Source organism: Centrocercus urophasianus, unplaced genomic scaffold, assembly GCF_019232065.1.
Source record: "Centrocercus urophasianus isolate 14NV4802_14NV808 unplaced genomic scaffold, USGS_Curo_1.0 seq_5, whole genome shotgun sequence".
NCBI classification, from domain to species: domain Eukaryota; kingdom Metazoa; phylum Chordata; class Aves; order Galliformes; family Phasianidae; genus Centrocercus; species Centrocercus urophasianus.
The window spans coordinates 7156649-7174010 of NW_024885088.1; the positions used below are offsets into that span (position 1 = coordinate 7156649).

Sequence of the window (17362 nt, forward strand, 5' to 3'; positions counted from 1 at the left end):
AAGAATTAGTGAAGGCAGCCAGGAGAGGTAATGCATTCGCGGTTGACGGTTGAGGTTAAGACTTGCACAGATGTTGTGCATCGTTCAGGAGTGGAGAGTAGACTCGTTTAGAAGTTAGCATGTGCCAGAACTTATTTGTGGGCAATTCTTCTGTCAGAGGTAAGTATGTGGCTTCTTTGCTGATCTCACTGTAAGACATGAACATAACAAGTCAAAGTGTCAAAGTAGGTTTCCTTCTCCCTTTGATTTGCTTTTTTGCTCAATTTAAATCATCTGGGAACTTTCAGTCTGGGACACCATTTGTTCAGCCCTGTCCATGACAAACACAGTTGGTGATGGTGCCCCTTGCATGCTGCTAGCTGGTTGGTTATCTAGCATCAACCAACATGCTTTAGCTTTCAAAAGGTGAGAAAAAAAAGACATAGGAGAACAGTATGACCTGACTGAGCACGTGCTATTATTGGGTGGTTTGGGATAGCTGGGGTGTTTTGCAGCCTTGCCTTTGATTGCCATGAATATCAGCGCTGATAATTAAAAATCTAGATTAGCACTATCTCCCCCAACCCCCTACTCTCAGGGAGGCCAGACAGGGCAAGCAGAAGCGGGCCTGAGGGGAGCAGAGGCCGCTGTGAGCCGCGCTCCCCACCGGTAAATCCGCCCCAGGGCCGAGCACCAGACTCCGCCCCGCCCCGCGCACTGCGAGCAGCGGCAGCGCCTCGCCCGGCGCCTTTAAGCGGAGCTCCGCCTGCTTGCCGCGCCACGCCGGGCGGGGCCCGCTCCTGGCGCGGAGGCTAGCCGGCCCAGCCGGAATCCCGGGCGGCCGTGGGGGCAGCGTGGCCCTGCGTTGCAGGGTGGCGGGCAGGAAGGGAGTCGGCGCAGCGCGTTGCATTGCGAGCGCCGTTGGTGTCGCCATGGGAGCGGAGCAGAGCGCGGAGGCCGAGAGCCGCCCGGGCGAGCCCAGCGCCTCAGGTCGGTGGCGGCGGCTGCCCAGCTGCCCCGCTGGGCCGGGGCTGTAGGGAAGCTACGGGGCCGAGTACGTGCGGGAGGGGCTCAGCGGTGCTGTAGGGGCGGAGGAGGCTGTGGGGTGGGGAAGGGTTTGGGTGCTGGTGTCGCTGCAGGACGAGGTGACCTGTGGTAGTACTGACTGATAGATGCGTGCTGGGGAAGGAGGTGCAGCAGGCATGGCAGATGCGAATGGGAGCCACGGTGGGCGCCTCGCTGCTAGGCGGGGTGCTGGGTCCGGTGGATGTGAGGATGCTGACCTCGGTGGGGAGAAGTGGGAGGGATCATAGAATCATAGAGGCTTGGGTTGGAAGTGACCTTAAAGTTCATCAAGTTCCTCCACTCCTGCTGTTGGCAAGGTTGTCAACCACTAGATCAGGTTGCCGAGAGCCCTATCTAGCTTGGCCTTGAATGCCTCCAAAGTTGGGGCATCCACAACTTCTGTGGGCAGCCTGCACCAGTGCCTCACTGCCCTCTGAATTAGGGGGAAAAAAGTAAAATCACAGAATGGCCAGAGTTGGAAGGGGCCTCAAGGATTGTGCATCTCCAACCCCCCTGCCACATGCAGGGCCACCAGCCTCCACATTTAGTACTAGACCAGGCTGCCCAGGGCCCATCAAAGTACCTGAATGTGAACGATAAGGAGTATGTAAGAGCTCTTACTATAGTAAGAGCTCCAAATGTATTTGAATTTAAGTTATTGAGGTAAATCTTTCTTATAAAGGTATCTAAAACTATAAGAGAGCATTACTGCTGCAGCATAACAAAGACAAATAAAACCTTTGTTAGTTTCTGCCTTCTGCCTTCATGGCAAACATGTAAGGTTATCCCTAGAGTCAGAAGGCAGCACATCCTTAATCAGCATTCTGTTGTCTCCTTCTGAAAAACTTTGTTGAATGGAGTGTGTACATTACCAGAGAGAGAATGAGAAGGGAGAGGACAGCCTGTGGTTTCAGAGATTTATGTTATAGAAAACATACTTGCACAGCATTAAATGTGATATCGTTCTCACAGGGTTAAATTCAGATGGAATCTATTTATTAACTTGATTGTTTCTTATCCTTTCTCCCTTTGCTTTTCCAGCATCTCCATCCCCAGCTAAACAACGAGCAAAAATGGATGACATTGTGGTGGTAGCCCCAGGAACGCAGTCTTCACGGAACGTGAGCAATGATCCAGATGTCATAAAACTGCAGGAAATTCCGACGTTCCAGCCCCTTTTAAAAGGTGACTGTTTCTTCTCTGTTTTTAAAGGCCCTTTTTTCTGTGTGTGTGCCAAATAGAGTATGTGCATTGTGTATCTTGAGGTTCCTGCTGAAGCTTGTTTCCATCCATGGTTTTTGCTACCTTGCCTTTGTTTTAAACTGTACTTTTTTTGTCTTTCATAATTATTTCCAACCTTCTACTGATGTATGAACTAGAGATGTGCTAGTAATGATCTCTGTAGTAGAACCACCTATTGTGCAGACAGGACGACTCCAGGTTTCCCAGATGGCCAGTACCATTTGGTTGAAAGGATGTGCTAGTATGCTGCAGACTACAGTCTCTAGTTTTGTTCTAGGTTCTTAGAAACACTTGTGTGTTACTGTCTCAGACTAAAGCTACGTGCTCTTGGATTCAATTACTTGAAATCAGGATTTATTCTTGAGGTTTCCAGTCTAGAGTAGATTGTGTCCTTGGTCCTTGTTTAGGAATGGGGAAAACTGTCCATGTGCCTCGTGGCCTAGCCCTGGCTATCTCTCTCTCTCTATTTTTCTCTCTCTCTGGAGGCTGTGCAGAGCGTCTTTCCTGTTACCTGAAAGTCTCTTGGAAGAAAAATGTATGGAGCAGCCTGCATGAATTGGACTGGTAGCAGCAGCCAAGTCCTGGCCTCTTTCTCTTCCTGTAACAACATGGGTCAGCAAATGTGTGTGAATACATTATGTAGTGAACACTTAGGGAACCAATGGTTTTGAAAGTTTGAGTTTTAGTGTATGTATGTGCATTGGCTGGATTTCTTGTGTGTGCTTTGTAGGCCTGTTGTGGCAGTGAGGAGATTGTGGGCTGCTGGTCCTTGCTGCTAAAAGGAAGTGGTTTTGTACAACTGAAGGTTTAGGCACTGCTTGCCACTGATCCATGCATAGCTGGTGGGAAGATGTGGTAGCTGCTTTGCCCTGTAGGCACTGCTAGGGAGGATGTAACATTGCTATTCAGATGAACTCTTCACTTTATTTATTTTAACATCAAACATTACTAGGACTTGTGGACACTATGACAGCCCAGTGGGCGAAATGTCTGGCATTTTATTGGGTAGTACCAGAGAGGGATCTTGGGTCTATGTGACACTGGCAGTACTCTTTCCAGCAGGAGTTGAAAGAGAGGATGCTACTGAATACGATAAAAACAACCACTGATGTTTTTAGGGCTAGTATTACTGTCCCTCTTGACTAAGGAGAATGTGTATTGCCTATACCTTTTCTGTGTTTGTTTGTTTTCTTTAACTCTACGGACAGTGACGTCGTAGGAATCTGTGTTTTGACGTATTCCCAACACTTTTACTACCATTTTAGAACTGGCTGTGAGATTGCTGAAGTTGGTATTGCACTTTCGACAGAATGTTTGTTGCTTGTGTCCCGCCTTGCACTAAAGGCAAAATCAAGATCTCCTCAGTGACAGCTTGCAACGTAAGTGCTGAAACTGAAATTCACAAAGGGAATAAGGAAGCTTTAATCTAAGAGGTCAGATTTGTAAGATTGGGTATTTGTGGAACATGTGAGCGTCGAACTGTGTTTGCACAAGAACTATGAGAGTCCTGGCAAGCAAAGCTGCAGTCACTTCCAGGGACATGGTTCCTATGTAGGTGCTGAGAACTAAGATGGCTTGGGGTGGGAAGTGAGAAAAGAGAGGTAGCAGCAGCCATCTGGCTGAGAGAGACAAATTGGACAGTCACCAGTCCAGACTCTTCAGTAAATATGCATGCATACATTAAGATATTTAATGGTTTGTTGTCTTTGTTGCTAAGTTGCATTTGCTTTTGTTGCTTTTGTTTTGGATCTGAAACTAAATAAAAGAAAGCTTCTGTTCCTTTTGTACCACTTGATCTGCTGAGTCCCTTAAGATGTGGGGACATCTGGTGACTGCTTATTAGCATTGCATTCCTAATTGTATTGACTAACGTGAAGAGATTTTGCATCTTCAGATACACCATTGCTTGAACAACAGGACTGTGATCTGAGCTGAGTCTTTAGAGATCCCAGGTATGCCACAGGCGTGATGGAGAGCCCGTTCTGTTTTGGATTGGTTTCTTTGTTCTTCACAGGCAAGACCATGTTCCTGGGATGGATAAAGAAGGGTACTGAGTTCTCTTGTGTTTTGATCCTAAAGCTTGCGTCTCATGAGCAATCGACTTGGAGAGCTTAAAGCATGAACTGATAGCTCTTTTGGGATTGGCTATAATTTTCTGTTTGCCCTTGGCTAAGCAAAACTAAGGGATTTTCTTCTCAAGTCTCAGAAGAAACCTAATGATTAAGTTAATCAATTGGGAAAGCACGTTATCAGCAAGAAACTGCGTTTTTTGCAGGACACAAAACACTGAAAAGCCAAAGCACATGTCTCTCCTAGCCATTTTGAATTGATCTTGTTGTGACCAGTACCCAAACTTACAATAAAATGACAGTGTCATGTCCATTGCATCTTTTATACTGGATTTACTTTGATTTCTTTGGAAAAATCCACACGCTATCCACACACTGGAGTTTTATCAGCTATGATGCCATGGGATTCTTCTTAATTATATTTGTCTTCTCCAAACTTCTGTGGTAATTACTGAGCATGTATAATAAACAGTGTTTGAGAGGTTAGAGTTTAAGCATTTGTTGATTCTGGTGTGAGGACCTGTCAGATAGTTATTCAGTAAGCTGAATATTACTATATTGAATTGGTGGGATAGCTCTTAGAATGGTGGGTGAGTCAAAGACTGGAGTGTAATTTTTCTTTTATATGCTGGGGAATATCTTCATATCTTCTTCAGTGCTACATTCATTTGGACAGAAAGGGGTGAGTGCTACCAGATGTGGTTAGGAAATCATTCCAGTGGATGCCTTTTGTATTGCTATTCACAAAAGTCAAACACCAATCCTGCTCAAACAGAGGAAAACATTTGCTTAGAAAGGTACACCTGGGAGATAGATGCCTGTTTTTCCATATTAAGTGCTGTATGTTTGGGGTACAGAGAGGTTGAGTGTGCAGACTTCTAGTAGAAATACTAGGAGAGAATTTCACTATTTGAGAGTGTGTTTGTTAATTTTTGAGCAGTGAGGAAAATACAGAATCTAAACTCCTGAGAGCAACGGAGTGTCCAATGAGAGTACTCCTTTGAGTCATTCATTCCCTGTAGGAACTACTTTGTTATACAGAATGAAATGTGATATGCTGTTTCTTTCCTTTATGTTGCTTCTTGAAGGTATGCATACACCAATGAAGCTGCTTCTGTTTAGTGTCCCTGATACTTGCAGCCTGTTTATAGCATAAAGTCATAACCAGCTGTGTGTAAAAGTCCTCATCTGTGAATTCCAGAGAAAAGTTGATATTTTGCACATGGAATATTCAATGTGTTTTTTTTTTGTTTGTTTGTTTGTTTTAACCTGTGCAAATTTTCTTGGTGAAATAAGTTGAGTGCAATAATGATTTATTGTTGTAAACTTCCCAAAGCTCTCGAGAAGGGTATTTAGTTCTTTTTTCGTGTGTGTGTTGTGGAAGCAAAATTCTTACTACATTCTTCCAGAGGAAATCATCTCTCTCGAAGTTCAAGAAAGACTGAGATCTGTCTTTCTGGTAGCAGCACAGTGTGACGTTAAACAAAAAAAAGGCAGATAAATATAAAGGATGTGTTGATGCATATTAGCAACATAAGAGTAAATGTTCAAGAGCTAGTCATCCAAATACAAATGTAATTCCTATCTTGTGCAAAGGCCAGCAAGATCTTTATGCAAACAGGAGGATGTGGATGACTGGAGTTTGTTGTCTGAGGACTCTGTGCGGCTGTCCTGAAGTAACATACTCTAGACATCCTAGCACAAAGTAAATCTAATGAGTTTGGTGGCGTTTTGTGCATGGTGGTTTTTTTTTTTTTTGTTTGGTTGGTTTTTTGTTTGTTATTGTAAGGAAGACAACATAATTGATGCCCATTTGTGGCATTCCTCTTTCAGGAGAAACAATTCAGCTTTCAGTGGCTTTGGGTCAGCTGGAAAGCATAAGGCTCCCAGGTTTGTATTAGAAGAAAAGTTATGTTTCTTCATAGGTAGTTGACAAGAAATATCACAGAGATATTCTAAGATGCAGCGGTTAGGTTGTTGGTACGCTTTGGAAACTTGAGGTACAAGAGGATGTCTTGAAGACTTGTGTGTATGATGGATCTTGAAATAAATTTAGTCTGTATTTGTTCTTTGTAGGTAAATTTACTTGAAAATAAATTTGTTCCTACTTATGAGTAACATCCTGTACTGGTAAAAGGTTTTCTGTGTGAAGAAGTAAGCAGAGAGGAATGTGTCTCACTGCAGAGACATGGTGTGAGCATCAGAATCTTTCTTACATTGCTGTGTCCCTACCTTGTCCTATAGGATCTTGTGATCAGCTAGCTCTCCAGTCAAATGTAATGATTCTTCTGATTATCTTGCGAGCATTTGTGACTTACTGCCTCTGACAAAAGCTGCCAAAAAGGCATTGATTTTCTGCTTCTACTCACCAAGCTCAGTTACTAATTTTGAGTCACACATATATTTTGTCGTTTCCAAATCCTCCTTGCCAACAGAACTGCTAATGTTACCGGGATTGTGTCTAATAAGTTATTTGTGGAATTCTTATTTTTAGTTTTTAAAGGGAATGTCAGAGAAAACGGTGTCTGTGCTTTATTGAGAGAGATTTCTGAGAAATTTATTCTTTCAATTGTTAATATCATGAAGTACTCTGTGTTCGCTACAACAGGAACAACTGTTGTAAACATCTGGCATTTGGATCTATAGAAAACAAAATTGTGTCTGGGATGTGTCAGTGACACAGAGACTGAAGTAACTTGTTGGTCAGAGATGATGGGACCTTAAAGTGCTTGCTGAATTCCTGGATGAAGCTGACACACAAATAGAAAGCTGCAGCACCTTTGCAGTCTATTATGGCAGTGAGCACTGCAGGTATGTTAAGGTAGATGCACAGATGACCATGGATGCTCAAGAGAAATAGCTGAGTTTTTTTTAGTAAGGAATGTCTGCTGTGTTGGAGGAAAGGATGAATGGTAATTATGTATTTGAAACAGCATTTCAATGAGGAATCTCTATAAATCTGACAGATTTCCTTGTTGCTATCATCAGTGATCCCTTCAGCTGTGAAGAAGCCCTGCTTCCCTGGTGTTGAAAATCTGAAATAAGTCATTGGAAGAAAATCAGCAAACCTCTTGCCAAAGATCACTTTGCTGTGAAGTCCTGCCATTAGGAATCAGTGAAACTGTAGGTAGAATGCAGGCAGATTGTTGGTTGTTTGTTTGCTTGTTTTTTTTTTTTTTTTTTTTTAAAAAAAAAGCGTGGAATGCTCCTGGATGCCCCCTGCATCAATGAACTCCCACCTCCACACTCAAAAATCCCAAGGCAAACAAAAGAACGATCAGTTGAGCTCACTTTGCAGTGTTTGAGCCCAGAATTGCCTTTCTAGAGTCATGCAGCTGACCACAGCAGGTGCCTCCCCGGCCCGGTCAGTGAGCTGTGTGCTGCCTGGTGGGTGTGTGGCTCACCAGCTGCGCACATCCACCAGACATGTAGTGTTGTTCAGTCCTCCTTTACTCACCGTACCGGTCTGTAGTTGTTTGTACTCTATGTGCACACTATATATAGAATGTATAAACAATACATACCAACTGTGTATATACAAAACATGTTCTTGACCCCCTTTTGATGTTCCACTGCCCGATTAGTGGCTGTTCTTGTAGCGCTTGGCATCTTGTTGCTAGTCAGGCAACAGTGTCACAGTGGACTGCTTTCCAAAAAATTTTTGTTTGTTTGTTCTTAATGTTTGTAAATACTTGCTGCATCGCTGTCTGAATCCAAACCATTTGATTTGTAGGCTAGTCAGTTTATTAAGAAAGGATAGAGTTAACCAACTGGCACAGTATAAATTGTTACTCCCTAATTCCCTGCTTCTTTTGTTTTGTTTTGTTTTTTAATTTGTTATGTGTGCTGACTCAGTTGAGCAAGGGTGGTCAAGATAAAGCATGAGTGAATACCTCTGTATCCACTGTCCAATTGTAATTAACTGCATTTTCTACAACATACTATCACTCGAGAATTGTCCTCTTCATTTCTATGTGAACACTGATGTTCAAATAAAAAGTAGATTTCAAAAAGTCAAACGCAGATTATAATCTCCCTTCTGATTAAAGGTTTGATGTATTAAAACTATTCAAAGATAAAAAGATCATTGAAGTAGAAAAAAACTCAAGTCTGGTCAAGCCATAAATCATGTTATCAAAGCATTACCGAGAGCTTCTCGTCGCTGTGTTCTCCCTCCATGATTATGTAAAATGAGATCAGCAAGCAAGTAATAGAGTACAGGTCAGCAGGATCATTGTTACAAAACCTTGAAGTTTAGAAACAAATTTGATCTGCCTCTGTTCCTCTCTTAGAGAAGCTTAACAGGAAAGGAAAATGCCATGAATTTCATGGTTCATTTGTCTTGAACAGTGAAGTCTGACATACTGAATTTTGTAATATTCCCTCTATTTTCTCTGTGGACCTAGTTGTAGTATACTTGACTACACTGTGAGCACTCTTTCACACATAAACCAGGAGTTACGCTGTTACGTATTGAATTCTGAGTAGCAGATAGTATTCTGAAATGCAATTCATCTGTTGATGCTTCTTTTTAATTCGTAGTAGTAAATAGAAATTCCTAGTGGTTCTGTTATGTAGCAAGTAGAAACTGTGCATGTTATAGTGGCATGTTTTGTTTGGAAGCCTGTGTCATCCTGAGGTGGCTGTCAGAGAAGAAACTGCAGTAAGGAAAGACAGGAAGCTGGAGCAGATGCATGCACTGAAGCAATTGTTTGTGTTGGTTAAGTGATATAAGCTGGAATGCATTTGTAGCTCAGGTAAGGGGTTGAGAGCAGAGTGCCTACTGCCTTGCTCACCCCTGCTCCCCCTTTAATTTCCCAGCCTCTCACTTCCCTCTGCCATCGTCTTTCCCTTGGCCCTGCATGATGAACTGTAGGCTTACCAATAGATGGTGGTGTGAGAGGTGCTGCTGAGAAGTTGCCTGGCTCTGGTAAAACCAGGGGCATCTTTGGCACCCATTGTAGCAAGGGGTTAGTGCCTGGGAGGTTTTGTGGTGGAAAGCCTACCTTCCTGCTATCTTAAGATGCTTAAGATTGCAGTAGGGTGGTATGAGCACCTTTTATGTACTTATGCATGTCTTGGATGCTTGTGGATTATTTTTGTTCCAGTTTTTCTTTTGTGTGTGCAAGTAGTTGAGTTTCCTAGATACTTTTGTTGTACAAGCCTACCTCTCTTGTGTTCCAGGGTGTTTACTGACTGCAGTTCTATCATGTAGTTTCCATGGAGCCCTGGCTGGCTTTGATGTGCTTATGAATTGTAAAATGTCAGTGAGGCTGCAGTGCCTGCCTGATTGACTGCTGTATTGGACATCCACTTTAAGCTGATCTGTGGCTCTGTATCACTGTGGCTTTTCACTTGGTAAATTGTTGAAGGGCAGAAGTTAGCTTGCACATATTGTTAACAAGTACTTCTTGGGAGGTTAAGAGCAAATGTTCTGTCTGCTGTTTGAATACCTTTCTGTTTTTGTTTTTTTTTTTTTTCTTTTTCTGTAGCTAAAATGTAGATAAATTACACTCATTGAACATTTCAGAAGTATGTTGTAATGCTGTCACACTTTTGCTATCAGAAAATTGGGACTTTCTGATTGCAGGCTGCAGTTCTGTACTTGATAAAGTCAAAATATTGTGTAGAATCCACTCACGTAATTTGTGTGGACTCCAGAGCAGAGTGCAGACTGGTGTTACAGTGAAGGACCTGAGCACCTCAGTCAGTTTCTTCACCATGTTACATCAACCTGGCAATGATATGTGCACCTAAAAGTGAAGTGCAGTGGTGAATAGTGGGTGGGGTGCTGCCTTAACAGTGTTCCTGCTGAGCTGCTACTGGCAAGACAAGGGGACAGTGTCCCCAGCTACTACTATGTAAAAGAAAAACCTCTGCATTCTTCATGTTCCACGAGTAATGAGGCTCAGCAGCAAACCTGGAACTCAGTGCTACATGTTCACTTCTTTTTCTGATTCACTGCTTTTTTTATTTACTGCCAATAATATGGGTGAGAAAAGACTGCAGTCAGGGCAGTTGCCACTAGGTGCCACTGCAATACATAAATATTGGTATATTTGAAAACAGCTGGAAGCTATGTTGAAATAGCCTGTTGAAAACTGCCTTAACTTACTTATTTTTGAACTTTCATTTGTTTTCTAGTTACCTTCTCTGGGGCAAATGACTTGGGATCTGGCAGCCCTGCTGGCAAACTGGATTTGGTACCAACTGGAAATATAAGCTGAGCCATGTATAACTGAGAGATGACTATAAACCGTAACAATATTGGATCTGTAAGGAGAAATGCTGCAGAGGTCTAGTTCTTTACTGAAAGGATTTCAGAAATCTTTATGATCTTCAAAAGTAAAAGTCTTGGTGACGCCTATCTTCTGTTCAGACTAGATGTTTGTGTAGTGTGTAGAGTAAGAAAAAATATAAATTGGTGGTAGTCCAGGTGGAAGCACTTCGGATTCAGCTCCTGTTCATGGCTGTTGATCCTAAGCATAACTTCTGTAACATGGAATTTAATAGTATTTTCTTGGCAAGTCTGATCTTATCACAGGTGTGCTAAAGACTGAAATTATTGTGTAGTAAGTCTTTCTCTAGAGGCCCATTGTGCTGGGAAAGATGTTTTTCCAACACAGGGAATGGAACTGGAGAAGTGATGTGGATAGAAAATGATTGTAACAAGCTCTTCATTCCTCAGCCCCTGAATGTTCGGCTGAATCAAATCTTCTCTCCAGTTCCTCATTGGCCCTATAAATCATTGCTGCTGTCAGAGTATGACACGTGGTATGAACTGAGACCCTCTGGTGGTTGGGTAAGGAGAGACAGGAGAAGTGACAGAGAGAGAAGGAAAAAAAGGATATGAAATCATGACTATTAAGTGATGGTCTAACATTCCAGTTTTCGGTGCTGGGTTTTTTTAATCCCACCTTTCTTGAGCTAGTCTCACTAAAGTGAATGTGTGTTTGGGGTGGTTGTTTGCATTGATGAGATGTATGCTCAGCTTACAATCCAGTGCTTTGCTGATTCCCAAGTAATTTCTGTGGGGAGGGTGAGCAGAAGGGGAATTTCTTAAACCTTCATCTCTGTTGCCTTGGAAATGTCATTAAGATATTTTCTGTTGAGTCTATTATGCCAGTAGGAGTCTTTTGGCTTTGCAAAGGATTGACTGCATTATCTATTCATCAGTGTACTGTGTACCAAAACATCTGGACATAAACAGGAGAATAATGTCCTTCTTTTATGTGCAGTATGAGTCTTTTGGTACTAAAGGAGGTGTTGCAATTTATCAGAAATTTGAAGTTGTAACCTAACTTGCATGTAATCAGTTTTTAAAATGTTAATATAGGCAACTTTAAATACTTGCCTAAATGTGTTTTCAGTGAGCCACCATGCAAAATTGCTTGTGTGTGCATACTCTGATCTCACTGTTAAGAGTGAGATTGCTGGCACCACATGCCTCTTTAGCGCTCAGACTTTGGCATAGTTCTACTGGAGTTTGATCTTCCTCTTTTAAAATTCATTGCTTCTCTAACTTTTCTAAGCATACATTGCTTCCCATCCCTTTCAGTTGGCATGTTTCAAGTCAAAATGGAAGTAGAGTGCAGAGGAAGACCTTTCTCCTGGAGAGTTGCTTTCTTTTTCAGATGTTATCTGACCTGGGCAAGTGATCATCTCTTCGTACGATGCTTTTATTGTTGTGGTGGATCTTTCTTTTTTTCATTCTGTGTGCTTGGACAAACTTTCAAGGACACTATTGCAACTGGCCCTGGCCAATGCAGATGTACGTGCTCTGTGCCTAACACCTCAGTGGAATCTGACCCAGAGACCCTTACGTGGTAGGTATGCCATCACAACTGCGAGTTATAAGCAGGATGGTTCCAGAGAGCTCCCTGGAAAGTGTGGTCACTGCATTGTAAATGACAGTGGCTAAGAGATTTTAGGGGGGGAGGGGGAAGGTAACTTTTGGCTGCGTTATTGTGTAAACCCTTTGCTTTTAGTTTTTCTGGGTGAGCCCAAAGAAGTGATGTGATGAACTCTGAGAAGTAGTACGTAGGTGCTGCAACCCAGTGATATTTCACAATTTTGAAATCAAATATCTTATTAAAACATTTATTTCAATTGTTAATAAACAATTTCTTTTGATATGATACCAGGCACAAGTAAAATGACCAGGAAGGAATTAGAGACATTTTTGATGCTGACTGATCAACCCCGACAGGAAAGGGTTGGGATGTTTGGCTGGCTGGGGAGGAGGATAGACGAAAGATTGGTCAGATTTTTAAATTAATTTTTATCCTTTGTAGTAACAGTGTCAGTGAACTTCTGTCAGCTAAACAAAGCCTGAATTTAAAGGGGAAGCTGGATGGCAGAAGAGGGGATTCTGATTTTCACAGAATCGTAGAATTGCCTGGATTGGAAGGGACCTCAAGGATCATGAATCTCCAACTCCCCTGCCACATGCAGGGCCACCAACCTCCACATTCAATACTAGACCAGGCTGCCCAGGGCCCCATCCAATCTGGCCTTGAACACCTCCAGGGACGGGGCATCCACAGCCTCTCTGGGCAGCCTGTTCCAGCACCTCACCAGTCTCTCTGTAAAGAACTCTTCCTTTTACTCACAAGGCTTCTTGAGGCTTCTTGATTTCATCTGAGTAAACCAAAGTTTATCTTTTAAGAGGAAGTGGAAGAGATAGTGGAGATGGAACTTTTTAAAAATAAGCCTTGTTGCTCTTCCTTGTGCAAGATTAGATCTTATTCTTCTGTGGCATAAAAATATCAAAAAGCAGATCATTGGAGCGATAGCAGACAATTGTGTTTATACACTTTATACGTTTGTATGAGCTGGTTGACTTAGAGTACCTGTCCTAGTCAGCCTAGCTAGGTAACATAGGCTGCTGTAGGACCATTTCAAAGATGAAGGAAATTCATCTTCGAGTGCTATCAAAAATTTGGTATATTGCTTGAACCTGGCTACACGGAAGTTGCAAGAAGTACAAATGCACAGATGTCTGTCTCTTTCCAGTCTGCACTGTCTTTGATACGTTTCTGGTAAAACAAAGGGCATAGCAAATGCAGTGTGTGCTAAGAGTAAGGCAGTTGGCATTTACTTTTTTATTTCCTATTAAAGACAACAGAAGATAAAATTTAGACTTTAGTTCACATGTTAAGCTGGTCTCAAGCTACAGTCACTTCGGGGAGTCCAGGTGCTGTTTCGAGGAGTGGAATTTTTTTCACAATCTAATTAAACTGACTGCTAACCTGGCTTGGACAAATTGTGGGCAGATGTTATAAAATGATTATAGGTTCTTATTTGGTGACTAGTAAAAAAGAAGAATGAAACGTCATATGAATTTTAATCTTTCATAGCTGCCAGTGAAGCAGTAGTGTGTGTATATTGTATATTTAAAATACATATACTGCCTATAGTGCTGTCCTATGTTAGGAGATAAATACTCATGCTTCAATCTGTTCTTGCTTTGTTGTCAGTTGAAGTGTCTTTAATGCCTGGATATTGGAGTATGTGCTGGGTTTTTTTCTTTTTTTCTTCTAGAACTTCTGACTTACAGAGATTGGTAAGGAACTTGATAGAAATCTAAATATTGTATTCACCTGGTTGTAATTTTTACAAAAGTAGTAGATATGGCATGTGATCAGTACTGAAACGGATGTCATAACATGATGTTTAATGAAGACAAGCATGTTAATAAGCCAACATATCAGGTGTCAGAGGCACTGTAGCAAAAAAAAAAAATAATAATAAACAGATGTGATGGAAAGCAGGTAGATTATTCTGTCATAAAACAGAGGTTGACAGTGTTGTACCTGACTTTTTGCAGTGACAGAGATTAACATTTAGTCAGCCTGCAGGGCAGAGGTTGCTCTTGAGTTTCTCTAAATCAGCTTTTAGATTGTCCCCAGTATTTTTGTTTTAAAAAGATAGGTTTTGTCACCTTAAGAAACTCTGACCAGAAAGCGTAAAAGCCATTTAAACAAACAAAAACTACAGCCTTTCCCACACTCCCTGTTCCCCTAGTCAGTTAAAAATGTTTTCAGGTATGTTTCTTCAAAAAGGCTTAAAAATGTATGATTGAAAATACATGGCAGGTTAGAAAAGAGGTGGGCTCAGAATTTGTAGACTTAATCACTTGTGTGCACAAATCATTTCTTTTTCTAATATCTCTAGTTCCTCAACTGCTGATTAAGCTGTAGTGGTATTTTAGACTTTTCATTTGAAAAGCTAAATTACTTCATTAGTATCTGAGTCCAGATACTAACTCCAGATACTGACTTTTCTTACTGGTTAACACCTTTATTTGGGTGATGAATGTGAAGAATCAAACTAGTCGTTAGTGCAATGCAATGGGCAACCATAGGAGTGTTTTTTTTTTTTTTTTTTTTTTTTTTTTTTTTTTTTTTTTCTAGTCATAGCCTTTACCTGTGCTGAAAAAATCATGGTGCTTTGTCTATCTTAGTGCCACTTCTGCATGCATCTACGATCTGTGAAGCTGCACTGAAGTTCTGGTTGCATCCACCAATTAAAGTAGTTTTCCTGTTCAGTGAATCAACAAGGGTGAATTAGATACAGAGGCCAAGTACCTCAGTAGTTTGGCTTCTGTGATCAGCTTAGTCTCTGAATAAAGAGGCAGAACTGGTTAAGTGAGTTGGCTAAAAATGAGCTGTATTTGTGTGTTCCATTATGGTCAATGTGCAACAGGGAGGATAAGGTTAGTATGCGCAGGACAAAAGAGGAAGGAGAAACTGTAAAATATTGACTGATAAGATATGCTTTTAAAATGAGGCTGTTTATTTTCCAACCTGTAATCAATTAATATTTAACCAATACTAGCAGGTAACTCATCTCTGTTATCTGTTCTGTGAAAATGTGGTTTTAAGATGAAGAAAAAAATAGGGTGATTGGTGTAAGCAAGAAATGGTATAACTACTTCAGATGGGAACTGTCCTGAGTTTACTGTAGAATTTGAGGTGAGCTTTTGGGTCAATACTGACCGTCTTTTTTCCAGTTCTGTTTTACTTCATCATGGTTTCCAGAGCAGTGTAGCTGAGGCTGTCACACTCCTGTGCTGCCTAGTGCTGAGCCCTGTCTTGCACCTCCACTGATGGAAAGGATTCAAGCATCCTGTGTCTCTCAGAGTGTGTTGGGTCCCCTAGGCTCTCATCTCTGATTGCTGAGAAGTGAGTGCATCACCTTGGGAATGCCGGAGCAGCAGGGTGCCCACCAGCAGTTGTGGGTGTTGCTGCCACTACAGGAGTGGAGAGCCCACTCTCTCAATGTGTTTTTGTATGAAGATTTGATGTTCTGCTCTGACTCGCTCTTGGATTTAGTTTCTGAAAGCAGGTGTGAAGAGAACAGGTTAAAGCTAATGTTTGGGACTTTAAGGAACTAAGCAACAAAACGGATCACTTCTCTGGAGAGCAGTCAGCAGAGGGAACTGCAGTTTAAAAAATAAATAAATTCTGACCCTGTTCACAAACCTTTTGCTTAGAAACTGGATGCTACCTGCTTTGATGTTTTTGATTATTTTTTCTTTTTTTCCTTTCCCTTTCCCCTTAAATTTAAGGGGCTGAACAGGAAAATATAATGTCAATCATTTTGTCCACTTTCTCTTAACTTTTCACTGTACTGAAGTTTTTTCAGACTGTGCTATGCAAAATATACTGTACTGAACTACCTCTTTGTAGGCTGATTTTCCTACGTTGTCAAAATAAGGTGAAGTGAAATAGAGAAGTGTGTATTACTACATTATTCAAGCCTAAGAAAACAGAATGGAATAAATATTGCTATGCAGTGGAAGAACACAAGTATCTCCCTCCTCTTGAGCCTTTCCCTAATTTCTAGTCTATAACTGTTTCTTAAATGGAATCTATATTGTGTGTGGGTTCCTGCCTTTTTGGCTGAAGTCTCCCATTGTGCATAGAAATGTGACTTCTTTCAATTGTTTTTTTTTCTTCTCTAACACACCATGAGAGTTACTTCCTCTAAGTTTTTTGTTGTTTTGTTGTTGTTATTGTTCACAAAATGAAGGCAGAAATACATCCTTATATGAAATACAAGGGATTTGGGTTTCTGACAGTGGGTTTAAAAAATAAATAAATAAATTTTCTAGTATGTGAATCCTCAGAAGTGATGGGGTTGCTCAGATATGAGCAAATTCAGTGTGTGTGTTCATCCATTTGCTTTGACCTCTTCCATTCAACAATAATATTTATGTTCAGTGTCTTTTTCCCTGCCGTCCACCCTCACCAGCTTTCTTCAAACTTCTCATTAAGGTGATAGCTTCTGGAGACTGTCTGTGACACAGCCACTTTCCCACCCCACTGATACTGTTTACTACAAACCCCTAAGTAGAAGATAGGTTAGGATAGGAAAGGATTTGTTCCAAGGTCCTAGCTGTAATATGTCTTAACATACTGATGTCAGCTAGTCTGTAAGTATATCTCCACTCTGTATGTGATAGCAGAAGAAGTTAATGTCTCCACTTACTGCATGTATTGTCTATTCAAAACAGGGTCAATGTAGCTAGCGGGAGGAGGAAGAATTCTGCTGGTGGAAGCTTAAGTGGTACTTCATTAGATGTTGGTATTCTTGCTGACAGCTATTGGTATCCTGCTTCTTACATTCTCAACTGTGGGTTTTTTTCCTCCTGAAATGAAGCCAGAATGCGCTCATTTGCACAAAGCTGTGTGTGAATGCCTTTTCCTCTCGTGAGTGTCAGTTATCAAAATTTGGAATCCACTGTGCCTAATTTTTGTCCTTTTTTTTAACTAACATACTAAACTGGCTCAAGCAAACGTCTATCATGAAGCATAAGGATAAAAACAATGTTATGTTTGAAAATTTTCTTTCACGGGAAATGTAATAAATGACCTTAAAATAGTGTCTTATCTCATATTTATACTAAACTTCAGTTCTTGTTTATTTTTTCTTCCAAAAGAAATAAATATTCTTGGAACCTGCAAGGATCAGAGAGCTGAAAGAATCTTGTATTTTTTTTC

General features: G+C 41.3%; 1 protein-coding gene across 1 annotated transcript in view; it reads left to right on the plus strand.

The window, feature by feature from the left end:
* Positions 1-836: 836 nt before the first annotated feature.
* The window catches only part of BORCS5 (BLOC-1 related complex subunit 5), a 59034-nt gene continuing 42508 nt past the window's right edge, over positions 837-17362 (plus strand). The window contains exons 1-2 of the mRNA XM_042834900.1: positions 837-969; positions 2086-2229. Of these exons, the coding sequence (XP_042690834.1) occupies positions 912-969; positions 2086-2229 (202 nt within the window). The 5' untranslated portion in view covers positions 837-911. The remainder of the gene's footprint in view (positions 970-2085; positions 2230-17362) is intronic.